This window comes from Pygocentrus nattereri, chromosome 3, assembly GCF_015220715.1.
Source record: "Pygocentrus nattereri isolate fPygNat1 chromosome 3, fPygNat1.pri, whole genome shotgun sequence".
NCBI lineage: Eukaryota > Metazoa > Chordata > Actinopteri > Characiformes > Serrasalmidae > Pygocentrus > Pygocentrus nattereri.
In genome coordinates, this window is record NC_051213.1 from 11,786,221 (window position 1) to 11,804,406 (window position 18,186).

General features: G+C 41.0%; 1 protein-coding gene across 1 annotated transcript in view; it reads right to left on the minus strand.

Moving 5' to 3' along the window:
* LOC108431489 (LYR motif-containing protein 4B) overlaps positions 1 to 18,186 on the minus strand; it is a 78,037-nt gene that overhangs the window by 47,740 nt on the left and 12,111 nt on the right. Inside the window, exon 2 of the mRNA XM_017704692.2 lies at positions 7,248 to 7,368. Within this exon, the coding sequence (XP_017560181.1) occupies positions 7,248 to 7,368 (121 nt within the window). The remainder of the gene's footprint in view (positions 1 to 7,247; positions 7,369 to 18,186) is intronic.

Here is an 18,186-nt window from a genome sequence, read left to right on the forward strand (position 1 = left end):
GCAGGTTTTGTTTGGAGTGAGAGGGATTGGCACCATAAATCTGAAAATGTTTCAGAGCGGGAGAAATGCACATGAGAGCACAGAACGGGACTGTGCATGGGGGTAACATTAAGAGCTGGATTAAAAGTGACCCATAGTGCTCTTTCTCTTTCTATTACACTCTTCTGTGGGGCTTCATGTATGTACTGCAAATCAAGTGACCGTATGTATATTAAAGCCAAGAGGCAGTAAGGGAGCTTAGCTTTACTGCTAATCATGAGGCACCTTGCCTTCTTTTGATATTTTTCTTGTCGCTGTTACTTTATCATTAAGTAAGAATACTTTGTTCACATTTGTTAATCTTGTTCTTTTGCTGCATGCAGCTTAAATGCTCAGCTCCATGCTCATCAAAGCATCTTGTTTAATATGAAGAGCAGGCTTTGTTTAAATCATGATTTGACAGTTTTCCAAACTACTGTTAAAAGTGCATATTGAAATTCCTTTGGCTCAAAGGTGGTTTAAGGAGAAGTACTTATAATTAATAAGAGAATAAATACATGAGCTTTATACCCAAAACAGGACTGTCATTAATACTATCACAAATATTTACTGTTACAGTGAAGGCACTCAGCAGTTCATCTATAGATGCCTGTAACAAACCAAAAAACTATTTTAGTAATTTTACAACTCGTCTGAACCACAAGGACAAATGTGTCCACATTTTTACTGTTTGCTAAACAAAACGTTTTCACAATACATAATAAATCACAAGATTTGTTTTCTGACATCTGATAGGTTGGAATAGATAAAGTAACACCACATTTTAAAAAATACCTTTAAAAACTGTGAATGCATTTATTTATATTCAATATTTTGCATACTTTACTGCACTAAATACACTTAAGCAGGACCACTTTTACTCTCTTTTTAATTAAACAAGCACTTGGGAAAGGCTTATAAGTCCTGATGATATCCTCAGAAAAGCATATTATGATAAAGATATTGCGATAAATACTGTCATATTGCCCAGCCCCATCAGAAGGCATGTCGCAGTCTGCCGAAACCTCAAGCAGAGAGCATGGAAAATGTACTTTTCTCTAGTCTAATGGGATATTAATGCCCAATTACAATAATAAATCTTTTTAAAGTTAAATGAGATTAAAATTTCTTCTCTATCAATTCTCTTCCCTAAAATTATCACCAAAATTATCAGTACATATTCTAAATTGTGTAAATGTGCCTTCACACAGTAATATACATTTTTCTGTTTTTCTTATGCCCCCAATTTAGTCATACCTAATTCCATCCACTAATTAGGACTCCCCCATTACACAATACTACCAGTGCTAGGAGGGCAAAAGCACTGGGCCTAACCAATAAAATAAAAAACATACAACAATATTGATGTCCTGAAAATCAAAGAAACCACTGGTGTACTAACATACAGACCCCAAACAGGCTGGCCAAGAAAAACAACAGCAGCTGATTAGGAAAAAAAAGAAAGCTGTGGAGAAAAAGCCAAAACAGCAGTCTGTAACATCACCAACAACCTCCACAGGGCAGGGTATCACAATCCACTGTTCGAAGAAGACTTTGAGAGCAGAAATGTAGAGACCATACCACAAGACCCAAACCACTCATTAGAAGTAAGTACTAGAAAGAAATATAGGGAAGAGCCACAAAATCTCTGAAACAGAGTTTTAAGGACTTGAAGACCAAGATTAACCTCGACCAAAGTGATGGAAGGTCAAAGTGAGGAGAAAGAATCTGCTCATGATCCAAAAGTCAAGCATGGTTGAGGTAGCGTCATGGGTCAAGCTTACCTGGCTGCCTCTAGAACAGGCTCTCAAATCTTTATTGATGATGTAAATCATGATGGCTAATTCAGAAGTTTGATAAGAGAAATGCATCCAATCTAACTGGGAGGAACTTCATCATGCACAATGCACTAAGACCTAAAAATACATTGTCAACTTCATCAAAGGCAAAACATGGAGAGTCAAGGTGGTGTTAGGAGTCTTGCCCAAGGAATCTTATTGGTGTAGGGTGTTCGCCCAGGTGGAGATTGAACCCCCAGTCTACAGTGTAGAAGGCAAAGGTGTTAACCACTACACTACACCAACCACCCATGCCACCAAATATTAAATGTTGTGGTACTATAATTTAGTTCAAGTCTATCTGATGCTATACTGTGTTCCTATGTTCACTTAAAAACTGGTCTGCCACTAAAGATGCCAAGTTAACACGAGATGTAAACAACAGCAAATAAAAGCTGAAACTCTCCTCTATTTTCTCATCTATTGATCTCAAACTCAAATGTCTTCAGCTGTACAGCCTAAACTAAAGAACTGGCTTTGCCTTTTGAATACTTTCCATATGTCTACACTGTGTGTATGTAGCAGAGGCCCACTATCCCCCCCACCACCTGCCTGTCTGTCTACAGCAAGTGTAATGTTAACCCTGTAATCCTCGCAACTTTAAAGACTTCTACCACCCTTCCATAAACTTTTGATGGACAGTCTAAGCAGGGGAAAATGAGCACCAGTAGCTCATGTGACAGCACAATTCCACAGCCACACGCTCCTTCTGGAGAGCTTGAGACACTTCTTGCCATCCTCCAAAGCTGGACGTGGGTGTACGGTGGCATATGCACTGGCAGTGTCACGACAAACAGCAGGACGTTACGTCCATGCGTATGTGAGTGCATGTGCATGTGTGTATGGATGGAGGGGGAGGCAGAGGGTCTTGCTTCCTCCAGCAGTGTGAAGCATGTCCGCACACTATGTGCGTGAGTCAGACGCAGCGGCACTGCGAACTGTACTGCTGCACTGTCACCAGAGGAAAGCCGCCCACGCAAACTCTCTTCCATCTCAAATACACACAAACACACACACACACACACACACACACACACACACACACACACACACACACACGGCATGACAGACGACAGGAACACGCGCAAAACACTCAGCACATCAGTCGCTGGCACTCACAGCCTGCTTAGTCACGCCAACTTGTCTTCACATATGTGCATAAAGTCACAGAGACACATAGCTGACTCTCCAAACCTCAGACACATACATACACATTTGCACATGCAGTGCAGAACCGCTGTTTTAACAAGTGATTAAAAAAAGGTTGTCATAGTTCACCATATAGCACTGTTTGGTATTATAGTGCAATCATTTTAAACCAACTTTGTTAAGATACAGTGCTGTGCCAAGATCAGAGACCACCCTTTACTCATTTACCTTCCTCACTCAAAACAGTTCTGTGTAGATTCGTTGCAGTTTTGGCTAATTTGACTCAAATTTTCAACCTCTTCACCCGTTTAGCTCAACTAAAACAAGGAGAGAAAGAAAAATGCTGAGGCACTAATGCAGACTCTGCTATAGAGACTGGGAAGCTGCTCTTTAACTGTGGACAAAGAGATCAAAGCCTTCCTTCTGTACACAGGGACAGAGTTGGACAGGGACACATTGCAGATACAGCAAACAAGCTTTGTCCATTTTCCTGCTATGGTACAGTCTTCCGTGGGTTTTTCTATCCTTTAATTTTTTCTGTTTCACTTCCTTTGTGTTTCCACTGCATCTTCTGTGAAGCGTTTTCACTCATTTACAACGATGCTATTCAAGGACTTCCCAGGATCTTTCAAAGTCTGGCACCCTTACGTTGAACAACACCTCAATAAAGAGTACTGTTGCTTACAGGGAGAAATATACAAATTTAGTAACTATACATAGAGATACACATACAGCAGGGGTGTCCAATCTTATCTACAAAGGGCCAGTTTATCTTCAGGTTTTCACTTCAAACAAGCTGAAGCACACCTGATTCTACTGGTTTAACCACTTGGTCTTGGTCTTCAAACTTTTCATCAGGTGATGACTTGCCTCGTTGGAGTGAAAACTTGCAGCCACACCAGCCCTCTGTGGATGGGATTGGACACCCAGCATAGAGAATGTGGCATGCGCCCACCACCCGGGTCCCGACAATGACAGCTAAGAGAGTGGGCAGAAAGGCGGGGCTTGAATGTTCAGCGGCGATGAATCTCGGCGCGGACGCTGGGGAGAGAGTCGCGAGTGTGGAGGGGCGGAGCGCAAAGCCCGAGTTCCCCGGATGGACGCGAGGCACGAGAGTGGCGGCAGGAGGAGGAGGACGAGGACGCTGGTGCGAGAGACACCAGAGCAAGGAACGAGAGCTCGATGCTCCACCTCCACGTTACCGCCCCGAGCTGGCAGCTCAGCCGCCTGGGTCAAACATAGCGGCCTCGCTGCCTAACAGGGGGCAGGACCTGCTGAGCGTTCTGCCAGCTCTCTCGGCCGTCATCGCCGGGGCCTGGGGGCGGGCACATGCCACAGAGGAATCAAACATAACAGAAACTCAAAAAGGGTGAAAATTATGAAACATGATTACATTTAAAATAGAATTTTATAAGAGAACACAATTCAAGTCTTAAGTCTTAAGCACTTAAGCATTGGTTGAAGCAGAAACGCTTTAATTTGACATTAAACAACAAGAAAAATAGGTTGGCTACAGTTACTTTTAGTCAATGCCAAATCACAAGCATGATGTGGGTTAATGGCAATTCCAAAATAAGTGTGAAAGAGTTTATTACCAAATGCGCAATAGTGTCTTCTCCTGCATTAACATGTGCAATACAGCAATGACGTGTATATCTCAGGCTCCTACAATGCATCTTGTGCCACTGTATGACAGACAAACAGCCGCCTGTCATGACATGCTAACAGTTGCAAATCAAATGTGTGTCCATTTACTTTGTTTTTGTGTTGTAAACTGGAGGCAAACACAGTAGATCCTTTAAGCCTTTAACTCAGCAGAATAGTTTTGAAAACTATTCAGCCACTGACCGTTCCAGTAGCTGTTCACCACATCTTATGCAAGGGTCATCAGAAGAGTGGCTTTTAATTCAGGATCAGCTGACATGTGCAAAACTAATTTGCTGAGTGCCTCAATTACTGAACAAGAACAAGAACAAGAACTTTCAATGACTCAATGATAATTTCATGACCTTTTAAGACCTTTTGTTAAATTTCTAGCAAATTAAGCACTTCCTGTACAAGTCAGAGCCTGTGGTGGAGCATCACTTTAAGGCTAACAGAGGCAGAAGTATGGCTGTTTGACCGACATGCCAAATGATCAATCAGGTGACTGTGAAAGAAATCATATGATACATCTTGCTCTCAAGTCTCACTTTAAGTCGTAATAGCTTTTCTTTGTATCTTTTTGTGGTCATTTTGTGTGTTCCTCCATTGTTGTATTATGTGCATGTACATGATCGACCACTCGAGGGCACCCTCCTGTATAAAAGGCCACCAAGCTTCTATCTCTGGATTAAAACTCAATAGCCAATACCTAGCATAGCATAAATCAATAAATACTAAGTTGCCTAAATTTGAACTTCACCTCATGATTCACATCTATTCATGTGTTTATTTTTTGCAAATTATGGACAGTAGCATCAATAAGTATATATATAATAAGTATCGATCAGCAGCATTGGCATCGATATTACTATCGATAAAATCCTAATGATACCCATCATTTGCTGTCGCTGACTAGAATTTATCTGGAAAACAAAACTGGTTTTCCCGTCCGAATGATACAAAATGCTGTGTACAAGTGCATATGCACAGATGTGCGGATAGCCAATCAAAGTGCAGCTGACATAATCACAACAGCTGTGGCCAGCCCTGTGCGCAAAAGATATCAGATGGTCAGCTTCTGTGTGGGCAGAGACTTGAGGCTGAAACTCTGAACCCAACGTAACCAAACACCTGCAGAATGGATATACTACAAATATTTCAACATTGATTAAGATATTGACTATTATTGACTCACTATGATGACTGTGTGAATCACACATTCTACACCAAAGAGAGTCCTTGGGCGAGACTTCTAACGATGGGTTTGCCTACCTGTATCACATGATTATATTTGAAGTATTTTAAGTATGTTAAGTTCTCTGTATAGCCGCGTCTGCCAAATGCATAAATGTAAATCTAAACGTTAATGTTTTTCAAGGTCATTCTGGCCTAAATTTAACAGGTTGTTTGTCGAGTGTAATATTCTGTAGTGCAGCACTGTGAACCTCAGCCTCACCAGTTTGAGAGAATTCACAATTTCGCATCCTTTGTGTTTTTGTCCATCAATGTTTTCTCACTACAATACCCAGCATGCATTACACAACATACATCATTAAACTACAGTATTAAGAATGACCTCTACAGCCACAAAGCTTCTACCACTGCTAGTGTCGGCACCAATGTAGGGGCTAATAAATGCAGACGTGATATTCGGCTTCCTAGCAGTAACGCTGGCTTCCTTTTGCCTTTGCCAGACAGCAGGAAATAAAACACAAACAAGAACAGGTGTCCTCAAAAAAAAAAGAAAAGAAAAAAAAAAGGTTAATCTCTCACTGTGGTGGTACCCTCAAGGGTACATCTCAGTACCTTTAGACAGGGAACATAACTGTACCATAAAACATTTAAATTATATTTTCAAAGTCCACACGCCTCTAGGCCTTTTATTTTATTGTTCTGTTTTACAAATTAGATTATGAAAAAGTACAAATATTTACTATATTGCAAACTTATTTAAGCTACACAATTGGACCTCAATGCTACCAGGGTACATTTGAGAGAACATTTACATTGTTTGTACCCTGATTAATGAAAAACATACATGCACAGTACCTTTATTTCAAACAGTGCATGGACTAAACATTTTAGTCTTAATCATTTTCATTGGCCAATCGTCTTCCATGTTCTGAAGCAAGCAGAAATTCTATTCAGTTTCATCAGGGACTCTCAGAAATAGGCCAGCACATGGGCAAAAAAGTCAGAAAGGCGAGAAAGTTCTTTGCCAATTCATTTCCCTGATTGGGCTGGTTATAAAGGACAAAAAGCTGACAGAAAGCCATCTTCCCTGGGGATGCGGCCCTAGCACTGAATGGAATTATGGGAACAAAGCATGAGACAGCAGGGTATCAGTGGTCATTAGTGGCATGCGGGCAATGCCACCCTCATGCCAGTGGACAGGTGGGAGCCCACCAGATGCTCATCAATATGCTTCTGGAGCAGCAGCAGCAGCCAGGCAAGCTCTCTTCAGAGGATAGAGGGATTTAGAAAGACAGAAAGTGAGAAAAAGAGAGGAGGGGGAGGAAGAGAGAATACTGCGCTGCATTTTATGACAGCACGTACTTTGCTGCTGCTGTGTTTCTGTTTTGCAAGGGTGAGCGGTACCTGTCTCTGGATGATGGCCAGGCTGTCGCGAGCTTTATTCAGGAGCTGCTCCAGAGCTTTCGGGTCTTCCACGCTCCGGTTCTCCCTGAATGCGTCACGCACCCTGCGCAGGGCGTATGTCCTGAGGATAGAAAAGACACAGAGGATATAAATGGGCATTTATCATAAGCCAAGCCTATTCATTTTATTTATAATGTGGTCCTTTTGCTTATTATGTCACATACAGGGTGGGAACAGGGTAAATTTTTGAGTCAGCATCTAAAAGAAAGAGAGTGTTGCAAAAATAGGGTAAACACCCAGTTTAAGCTCTGAATAATCTGGAAAAATGCGCCTGCCAAGAAATCTCAAAGGATGCTGTATTCACTGTATTTGTACTGTATGTACACCATTTTTGTCAAGTTACAGTCCAGTTTTCAGACAGTTCATAAACAGTAGAAGTTGTCTTTGTTTTTAAATATTGTAATATGAAAAATAGTTTACAAACTAGACAGCTGGCACTACTGCAGTGAGTTAACCACTAGTGTTTAAAGCCCACTCCAACAGAGCCAACTTGCTGGATTTCTGACAGCATTAACCCCAAAAGACCTCCAGCTATCCTCAGCAGAGACCCTTTTAAATAACTTGTAATAACTTGTGCACCTGTGTGTCTCAGCAGCCAATCACATCCATGTGCCACCTCCCAACTTCACCTGAAATGGTAGCATCTATGTCCCATTCTTTGTCCAGCGCCTACAGTTCACATGTGGAAACTACACTGTGAAATAAAAAACTCATTTGGAATAAATTTTTTCACATCATGAAAACCAGAGATAAAAATATCACAAAAAAATAGCCGCTATCTGCATACGGCTAAAGAGGGGAAAAGTTCATAGAAAACTGCTACACTGGCTAACAGTGGAAAGCTAGCAACTGACAAGATCAAATTTGCATAATATTTCTACTTAGCTTTTAATCACCATTAGCAACATGACCTTTTTCCCCTCAAAGCATTCCTTCAAGAGTTGAAAGTTCAGGAAACCTCCAATTTCTTTTTAATCAAAGAAATCCCAACGACGGTTCACACGTCTAGAAGTCAGGAGGGAAATCTCATTTCTCAGTGCTGAGGATGCAGGTGAAACTTTCCAACCTTTCGTCTCAGCATGTGGCGTTCCTGCATGAACATCTCCTCCCATTAGTGGGCCGGAGAGGGGCTCAGCGCTCTTTCAGAGGCCAGGCTGCTCACAGCCTCTGAAATGACTCCAGATGCTGTGAGCAGGATGCGCTTCTCCACAGGCAGAAGGGGCTCATCCCACCACCACCATGTGCCGAAATGAATGTGAGCCAGAGGATGGAGAATAAGTCGGTCATGCTCTCTCACTACCTGCCACGGTTTATTAGAGGCAGTGCTGCGCAGCGCACACTCTAAATAAGCAGGCAGTCATTAGGCGACTGGTTACGAGGATGGAAGGTGACAACGCTTCTCTACTCTGAAGAGTGAAAGAGTGAGTAAGAGTGAAAGAGAGAGAGTATGTTTTTTTTCTCTCTCTCTCTGGCCTTTTCATCTGGCTACCCACAGTGAGGAATGAGCAGGAGCCTCAATTGCCAACATCAAAGTGGCTGCCTGGCACCAGAGGATGTGCCTCCACCCAGACGCGCAGTGAGGAGACGAGGCAAATCCAGCTACAGGAACAGCCACAGCTGAGCATTCACACAACACTGAATGAGGAGAAACGAGGGCAGAAATGAGGGGGGCTGGAGGAACAGGGAGAACGGGGTATGATATCATTAGCATGATAAATTACATCTTGACAAACTGAACAAAACCAACTGCATGTTTCATAAAAAAAGGGATGTAGGCCCAATCCCATTTCACCCCTTGCCTCTACCACTTAGCCCTTTTCCCTCAGATTTGCACAATCACATCTAGAGGTAGGATGTGCCAATTTTTGCTGAGATGGAGGCGTAAGGCAAAGTGTTGGGGCCCTCCAAACTGAGTTTTTCAGAGACACACTCCAAACAGAGTGCTATGAGGAAAAAACAAACCTGAATATGGCTGCACAAGCAACCAAAGAAACTCTCAAACATGAGTATTTTCTCTGTTAAAAAATTCTGATAACCATTGCATGGTCTTAGTTTTATTTTGTTTCGATGTATTATGGCCCTTTTCTTCATAACAAGCATTAATATCGCTAGTAGTATGCTGATGTCTCAGAAGCTAGCTAGCTAAATTATTTCTCTTTCCACCCGAATTGGTGGCCAATAACTATGTAACTATTTGAAAATTCAGCGAAGAAGCTGGTGACCTCAGCTTCATATCACTGAAGAATTAGGGGTGGGTGACAGTAATTGTTGTACCTCCCCTCTTTGAAGGCATATGATTCATATGATGGCATATGATGAGCATCGATAGTGGTCTGTTAATGAAGTAATTGTCTTTGAGGGTCCCATTTCGTAGGGAAAGATTTCAACCACTACCCCTTGTAACTCAGTTCCAAAGGGCGAGGTGACACTCGAAAACAAGGGGTAGTGGCAAATAAGAAGAAGTGGCTCTAAATGCACTTTCGGGGTGATTTGTGCTCTACTCGCTGTGTGGTTGGGCGCACAGTGCCGCTTTCCTCATCGCTGGGTTTGAGCAGCGCTACGTCATCAGCATGTGCACTGCAGATCAGCACAAGATTAAAACCATGCGCCTTCACATGCGCCTTCACAAGCAAAACAATGATCTCAGTGTTAAAAAAAAAAAAAGCTGGTTTTGGTCATTACGTTGAGCAGATAAAGCCTTAGAGAAAAAAGTGGTCTCACATCACGTCTTATGCAACACTGGGCCTGTGCCTGATGAGGATTAACGGAGTTACCACAGTAACAGTCATCACTAATGATACAATTTCATTTCTCACTGTGTTAAAAAAAAAAATTATCAATTTATTTCATGCAAACTGAACTTTTAAACACACTGGGTGATTTTATTTTACAGAGCATAGATACTGGTCAGGAAACACCCCTTCTGTGGTAAATGTGCACAATGCAGCAGAGATACTTTGCCTGTACAGAAAGGTATACATTTAAGATATCCTCACACAATAAGGTAAACATCGTGACTCAGGTCTCCTGCATCAGGCTGGGGCCGTGACAATCGTGAAATACTGGCTGGCAATAAATTATTACATAAATTATTGTGATTTAATTATTTGCAACTATAAAACACATGCCTAAGGAGTCCAGATTGGCTGATTATCCACTGTACCTGCTAATGATGTTTACCAGACTCTAATGCTGAATCAATAATGTGCATATACACACAAATGACTACAGTTAAAAGAATTATGTGTGGAGTTACATGTGAGAACGTCACTGAGCCCCACTGATGACATCCTGTATAAATAAAAACAATGCATGGCCATGCCTTATTAACGCGTGGGAACGAGATCCTAATGCATGCCCATGACTTAGTAAGGCGTGGGAACAAGATCGTGGCTTACTAAGTCGTGGCCATGCATGAGGATCTCGTTCCCATGCTTTACCAAGTCGTGGCTACCACTTAATTATCTCGTTTCCACGCCTTACTAAGTTGTGGCCACGCATTATTTTTATTTATACAGGATGTCACCAGCGTAGAACGTTAAAGCTTCATGTGAAAATATAAATAAGCAAAGGAATGTTCATTCTGCCAATACACATGCTTAGAATTGGCTACATAGGTAACACATACACAAACACTACCCAGTGCTGCCCTCTAAACGTTAGAGCACCAAGTTAGAAGTTAGCAGTTTTTGTTTTAATAAGCCCCATGAAGTCTTAAAGAATGTATTTACTGCTTTCTGAATTTACATTTATTTGCCTCAGTCCAGCACACAGTCCAAAACACATTTTATTTGATGCAGCATAAAATGACTGAAATCTAACAGACATGGAAAATGACAGCAGCCTACTTAATTAATTATCATCAACTCAAATAACTGCGATCAGTGATTATGCAATAATTGTGGCAGGCCTACATGAATCTAAATAGCCCTTTCCAACAGCCTCAGGTGAAATGGCTTTTGAAAAGAAGGACAAAGTTAAGGGGTCACAAACTCTCAGACAGTAAAGTTGTTGTGACATTCGCAATTTTTTCTTGCTGACTAGATTAACTACAGTTTCACGGCCAAACTAAAGATGAGCGGATACTCCAGCCACAACTTTTACTGAACTGTGCTTTTTTAACGTTCTTTTCATTTGACAAACATTAAGACTCAACTCTGCTTGCTTCTGCGTCCACTTCAGTGTAAGGGACGGTCACAAAATTACTGGACGAAAAGGTGAAGGACCCCCTGTCCAGACATAGACATAGACTGTAGTGAACACAGTACGTAGCCTATTAAAATGTGTTCCGTTTGTGGCTATCAACTTTCACATGTGGAATTAAAATTTATATTCTTCAAAGACTCATGTGGGGTGCTCCCGGGAAAACTGTCCAGGATTGTCCCTTGGCTCCTTCCCCGACTGCAACCAACTACCTTTGCTGACCGCTATAGTCAGCAGGAAACAAAGCCAAAGGTGAATTTAACTGAACTTTGAAGGCAGCAGCAACACGACAAAATAAAGTGGTAAAGTGGTGAATCCTAGTGACGCATGACGTTAAAGGTACAGCAACATGAAGGAGAAGCAGCTCTCTGTATGAGCGAAACAATGGCATCAACAGCACAAAATGGTTTTGTCATTCATCATCGCTTCACATTGCATTTTACCTGGGAAATCAATAGAAGTTAAACAGGAAGGTGTCAAGTGTGAACACAAGCAGGTGTAAAACTGACACAGCAATGTAGCTGCACAAGATCTAGTACAAGTTCTGGGAATCAAGAGGGTTGATTGGAAAACACGGGAAACACGGTGACATCTAGATTACAGCAGTCAAAGTGGAACGTATCAGTGACACTTTATTATTTTGATTTATTTATTATTTTTATTTAAGATTAGTGTGTAACTAAAAAGTCAGGAGCACATTTTGCTCATAATTCAGGAATAAAATATGGTTTAAGTATGTTAATGAAGCACAGCTTGAACATTACTGGTCAAAGCATTCCGATTAGGTTCTGAGTTTAGAGCGCGAAAGGGCTTAAGCGTTCTCTCTACTGTTGGGAGTATCATAATCCTGAATCCCAGCAAGGCCAGAAACTCATGAGAGCATAATTGGCCCTGTTTAACTGGATGTAGTGCTACACAGCATGTGAGAAGCTAAATCAATAAAATAATTTATACTTGTAGGGGAGCTCAGGGCATAAACTAACATTTTAAAAATAAAATAAAAGTACTTGAGCAAGATTCATTGTTTCATAAAGACAAGCCACACATCTCTGCTACAAAATATGCATGTTATTTCCAGCACCTCTATAATTCAGCTGAATATGAAAAAATTGGCCAAAAGCAACAAGAGTACAAATGATACAACTTACAACCCCATAGGTGGGGTTACCTGTGACAGGACTGACGCTAAAAGTCATAGTAAAATAATGCAGTGGAGATCCTTTAGATCAGTTCAATTTGCCTGAGTCGTTCTAAACATATAAAAGTAAATACGTCAAAATGAATCTAATCAGTGAAAAGTGGTCGTTTCAAAAACTTTTTTTAACTACATAGTGAAACAGCAAGTATCAGCAAAAAAAAAAAAAAAAAAAAAAAAAAAAAAGAAATGTTAAATGTGTTGAAGTCATATGGGGGGATTAGGACTTCTCTCATTGTTTACTTTGGGGGTTGTAGCTCTGTGTTACGTGTTACAACTAACTCTGCCATGTGAAGCCTGGCTAGCTCTCACTCATGCTTCTAGATGGTGCTATTTTACAACCACCAAGAAAAAGATCAAAATAATAAAAGTAATATAATAATAATAATAATAATAATGAAAAGCACTTCTACTGCCCAAAAACTTCAAACTTCAGGTCGAATCGGGGAAACGTCTGTCCAACTGCTGCGAAAATTGTGCAGATGATGGCTTTATTGAAATATGAGACCGTGAACAAAAGCATATTATATTGAAACCAATATAACTACATAAAACGCCCATGTTCTATTGTAATCTAATTCAGATGATCATAGTTTTGTTTTTGATGGTATTTTTTCAGACATTGCCTCACCAGCACACTAACTCACCAACTTACCAAACCACAGATAAACAAAATATCATGACAATTCATATTTTGTGAAAATGTCTAAGTATCATGATCAGGCCTGAGACCAGTGACTGTTAATTAAGTTACTGCAGTAACAGCCTTCAGTGAAGAGCCAAAGTTCTTTTGGGGGATGGGGAGAAGAAAAGGAAAGAAGGGGGAAAAAAAGAAAGAAAGAACTGGGGAGCTGGTAGGCTACTAGGTTAATAACAAAGAAAGCAATACTGCAGACACACACACACACACACACACACACGCCTACGCTGTACCACACACAGACGCACGCGGGTACGAACCTCAGATCATCTGCTGAAAAAACTCAGCAGATGACAGATGCAAAACTGTGATTTGAGGAGGAGAAGGAAAAAAAGAGCAGTTGCCGGATGAAGAGCGAGTCATCCTCAGAATGCTGTGACTGACAGGCAGTTCAAAGCAGTCTAAAATAAGCAGAGCGCTTTGAAGCGGGAGTCACGCGCGTTTGTAGGGTCTTCAGTTCATTCAGTGCCATTTCTAATGCATGACAGATCTGTGTCACGGTCAATTATGAGACAAACTGACTTTAGACCAACGAGGAACAGGTCTGATCTTCTACATCAATAAGCAGAAACCAGTAAGAAACAACCAAAATGCTGGAGAAGAGAAAACAAATGTGTGAATAATGAAATTAAACTGATAGACACAAGCTAAACTAAGTACTAGCGCAAAACGCACAGGACAGACCCTCACACTACAATAGCTGAGGTCTTTAAATCCGGACCTCGAATCCAGTTCATGTAACGTCCAGTTTACCTAATTACTGGTTAGTGAAGAACTAGGTGGCCATCCAGTTACATGAGCAGTTTAATTAACTACTAGTGAATACAAAATGACTAAATTCAAGGTGCAGCTTTGGAAATCTCTGTACTAAAGCTTTTAAATCTAGACTCTTGGTTTAGACAGCAAAGCATTAAGTCCTGAAAGTCACTGTTGTCATTAACAATAACAAAAGCATGTTGGAATTTGATCATTATTTCTCCCTCGCAGCTCATTGAAACATTGCGTTAAAAGTGTGGATTCAATTCATTCCACATTTGTGTTTGTGAGTAGTAGAGGAGATATTTTATTTCAACATTAATGTAATAAAAAGTTATTGTCCTGTAAAGTGTTGTTTTGCAGATATACGAAAAGTTCCATTGTTGTTCTCACTGATGTTAAAATAAAACAAAGTGTGAAATACAGACCCGGCCAATGGATACTATTTAATGGGCTGGAGGTTAGGGATCTGGCCCTGTGACCAGAAGGTTGCCGGTTCGATCCCCAGGGCTGACAGTCCATGACTGAGGTGTCCTTGAGCAAGACACCTAACCCCCAACTGTTCCCCGGGCGCCGTGGATTGGGCTGCCCACCGCTCCGGGCAAGTGTGCTCACTGCCCCTAGTGTGTGTGTTCACTAGAGTGTATGTGGTGTTTCACTTCATGGATGGGTTAAATGTGGAGGTGGAATTTCCCCGTTTGTGGGATCAAAAAAGTATCACTTAATACTTAATTATTCAAAATCTCCACACAACTCAGATGTTAATTTGGATAAAGCCGTTCACAGAGGTTTGATGTGAAAATTGTAGGAAAAACTGCTTATTTCTTTACAGTGCTGGTAACAGAAACTAGGGGACACAAGGTCTATACAAATGTAGCCAAAACCACAAGTGAACCTACACGCATGTTGGTGAAGCGTAAAGCGTCGGGGGTCGAGGACCTACAAGACGAAACAGCTAGCTAGCAACTCGTCTTCACAATTCACACACTGCCGGTATAAACGGAGAAGGCATATTATTTAAGCACTCTAATGGCACAATGTGTTGACTTTAAACTGAGAACAAAGAAATCCTTCACAATGGAAGTCTGTAAATGTCCTCTCGCCTGTGTATCACTGCCTGTTATGCTCTATTAGCTTATAACTGACAGCTACACTCTGCTCTGCCATTATATGGTGTCAAGGGATTTCACCATAAAGCGGAACACAAACTACAAAATTAGAACTGGTATAATACTCTATGACCTCTCAATGGTTCAGAGAGTTAGGCAACTTTCTGGTGGGCCATATTAAACATCTTTGCAGGCCCCAATTGTGGCAGCCCTGTTTCAGCTGCTGTTAAACTCTCCATATGTTTGGCTCCCATCACCACCACTGTGAACAATCCTGACTAAGTTTCTCTAAAAAGGAGCATTTTACATGAAACCACTCTGAATTACTTTGTTTACATCTTAACCAATTAATTGTGCTGAAATTAATAAAAAAAAAAAAACAGTGAAATTCTCCTCCAAATAGCGTAGTAAATTGGTAGTACTAACTGGATATCTAAGAGGTAAGGTGTACTGTGAAATGGTTTTCTTAAGCTCTGCTTATCACACACATTGTGTAAGCAGTTATCAAATCACTGAATAGTTATATAGAGCAGCTTTTTTGCTGCTACAAAAAAAGTGTCTTAGATCATCAACAGCTTTGCAACATGCATGGCATTACAGCTTCATGTCACATTCAGGATTTACGAAGCTCTACTTCAGCATGGACTTCAATACGCATAAGATTTAAGATCCAATCTAGTGAGCGTGACCAGTTTACAACTGAGGGCACTGGCCTTCAGCGAGTGAGCCGATGGTGGTCAAACAGGAGCCACGTGACGAGAGCTGCTAGAGGCCAAAAGACCATCGCACAGTTGGTCTGTCATCAGTGTCGGAATTCCTGATTCATCGTATGCAGTGATGAGTATCTCCCTTCCCTCAGAGACAGTCACCCAGTCTGCCAAACAGCCTGGCTTTAGGAGATGCAACATGTCAGAGAGAGAGAGAAAAAAAGCCTTCTTTCCTGTGTCCTGTCAAAATCTCCACACATGCTTCTTAGTCATGTTACCAAATTTGAGTAATTATACTCAGCAATGTGTTGCACATACAAATCTGCCATTTTCATCTCACAATGGACAGCTGATGGGAGAAGATGGAGTAAAGCACAGATATGGTATAAACAGACAGTTGCAGGGGTGTAATTATTCAAATTCATCATTTTAGGTATGTATCAATAAAAGAATTGCGGTCTTAAGCAGTCAGCTGAAATGTTTAATGTACGGTATATGGCCAAAAATACAGAGGCCCTTTCTAATTATTGAGTTCAAGTGTTTCAGGTCACACCTATTGCTAACAGGTGTATAAAATCAAGCACACAGCCACACAATCTCCGCAGACAAACACTGGCAGAAGAACGGGGCATATTGAAAAGCTCTGTGACTTCAAACATGGTTCCGTCATAGGATGCCACCTTAGCCAGAAGTCAGCTTGTGAAATTTCTGCCCTGCTAGATCTGCCCCGTCAATTGTAAGTGCACTTATTGTGAAATGAAAGTGTCTAGGAGCCACAACAGGTCAGCCACAAATCAGTGCACCACACACAAACGCACAGAGCAGACAGGCCGAGTGCTGAAACGTGCAGCATGTAAAAATCTTCTATAGTCTGTCATATTACTCACTACTAAGTTTCAAACTGCTTTTGAAAACATTATCAGCACAAGAAATGTGTGCTGGAAGCTTCAGGAAATGGAGCTAATGAGTTTGATGCCACAGCTGTCCATGGCCAGGAGTTCAAAGGTGTTTTCACATATAGTTCTTCTGAAATGAACCAAACTGAGTTCTGTTAAAGAGAACCTGAAAGGGAACCAACTGCAAATGACCTCAGTTCTTTTTGTGTTCACAGTGTAAGTTTTCCTTCAGTTAGGAAGACTCAGTTAGTCCTTTTCAGCACTAATGAGATCTCAGACCGCTTCTCGTTCAGACCACAGCCCCATTAGAACTCAGACCCCTTTCACACCACCCACAGTAAGCTTCAAGGTCTCCCCCATAAAGCAAACTGCGATTGGAAAAAGCAAAAAAAAAACAAAAAAAAAAAACCACACACTATGGCTGTTTTACAATATACAAATCACTTGATTCACAAAACAAAACTACAAATGAACCGAACTGAGACCACCCCGAGAAGTGTTTTCTATTTGATTCGTTTTTGGGGACGTTTAGAGGGGTCTCAGTTCGTTTGGGATGTTCACAAATGCACAGAAAACCATGACTCAGCGATCTGAGTCCACTTCAGATGCTGAAACGGCCCAAGTGTGAAAAGAGAACATAATTAGTCTTGCTCTCTCTGGGTAGGTAGGATGGGCCTCCCAGGTGGAACTGGACTAAATTAGGAGAAACTTGATGAAAAATAAATAATACTTTCACAAAGTGAACAGTGGGCTTAAATCATAGTCTACTGTTAACTACATAGGTGAAAAATTGTTCTTTTTTTGTATCTACATAATAGTTCTTTTCTGTTTAATAACTTGCCTGTGGTGGGTATATCAAATATTTTACAACAGATTTCAATGACCCAGCCTATCAGGTTTCAGAATGGAGCCTCTGTTATATAAAACAGCAATAAAAACAAACTGAATTTGCAAACATTTTCACTCTCTAAAGGAAACAGTTGAATCATATGTTCAACTAAAACAGACCGTTTGAAAGAATCTGCGACTGTATCAAACTCATGAGTACAGTTGAGGCCTTTTCACACCAGTTTGTATCAAACCACTCTTCTGCCGTGTCTAACATATAGCATAGTGTGACCCTTGGGCAGTAGCACGCTCAATTAATTCACTTCACCCACATTGCAGTGGCACCGAGGAACATGAATGCTAACGAGCACCACCAGGAACTCACACCAACAATGTTTCATAGTTCTATAAAGTGATACCAATTAAATAACCTAAATATTTAATGAGACCTTCAGTTAGAAACACATGCAGCATGTATTATTAAT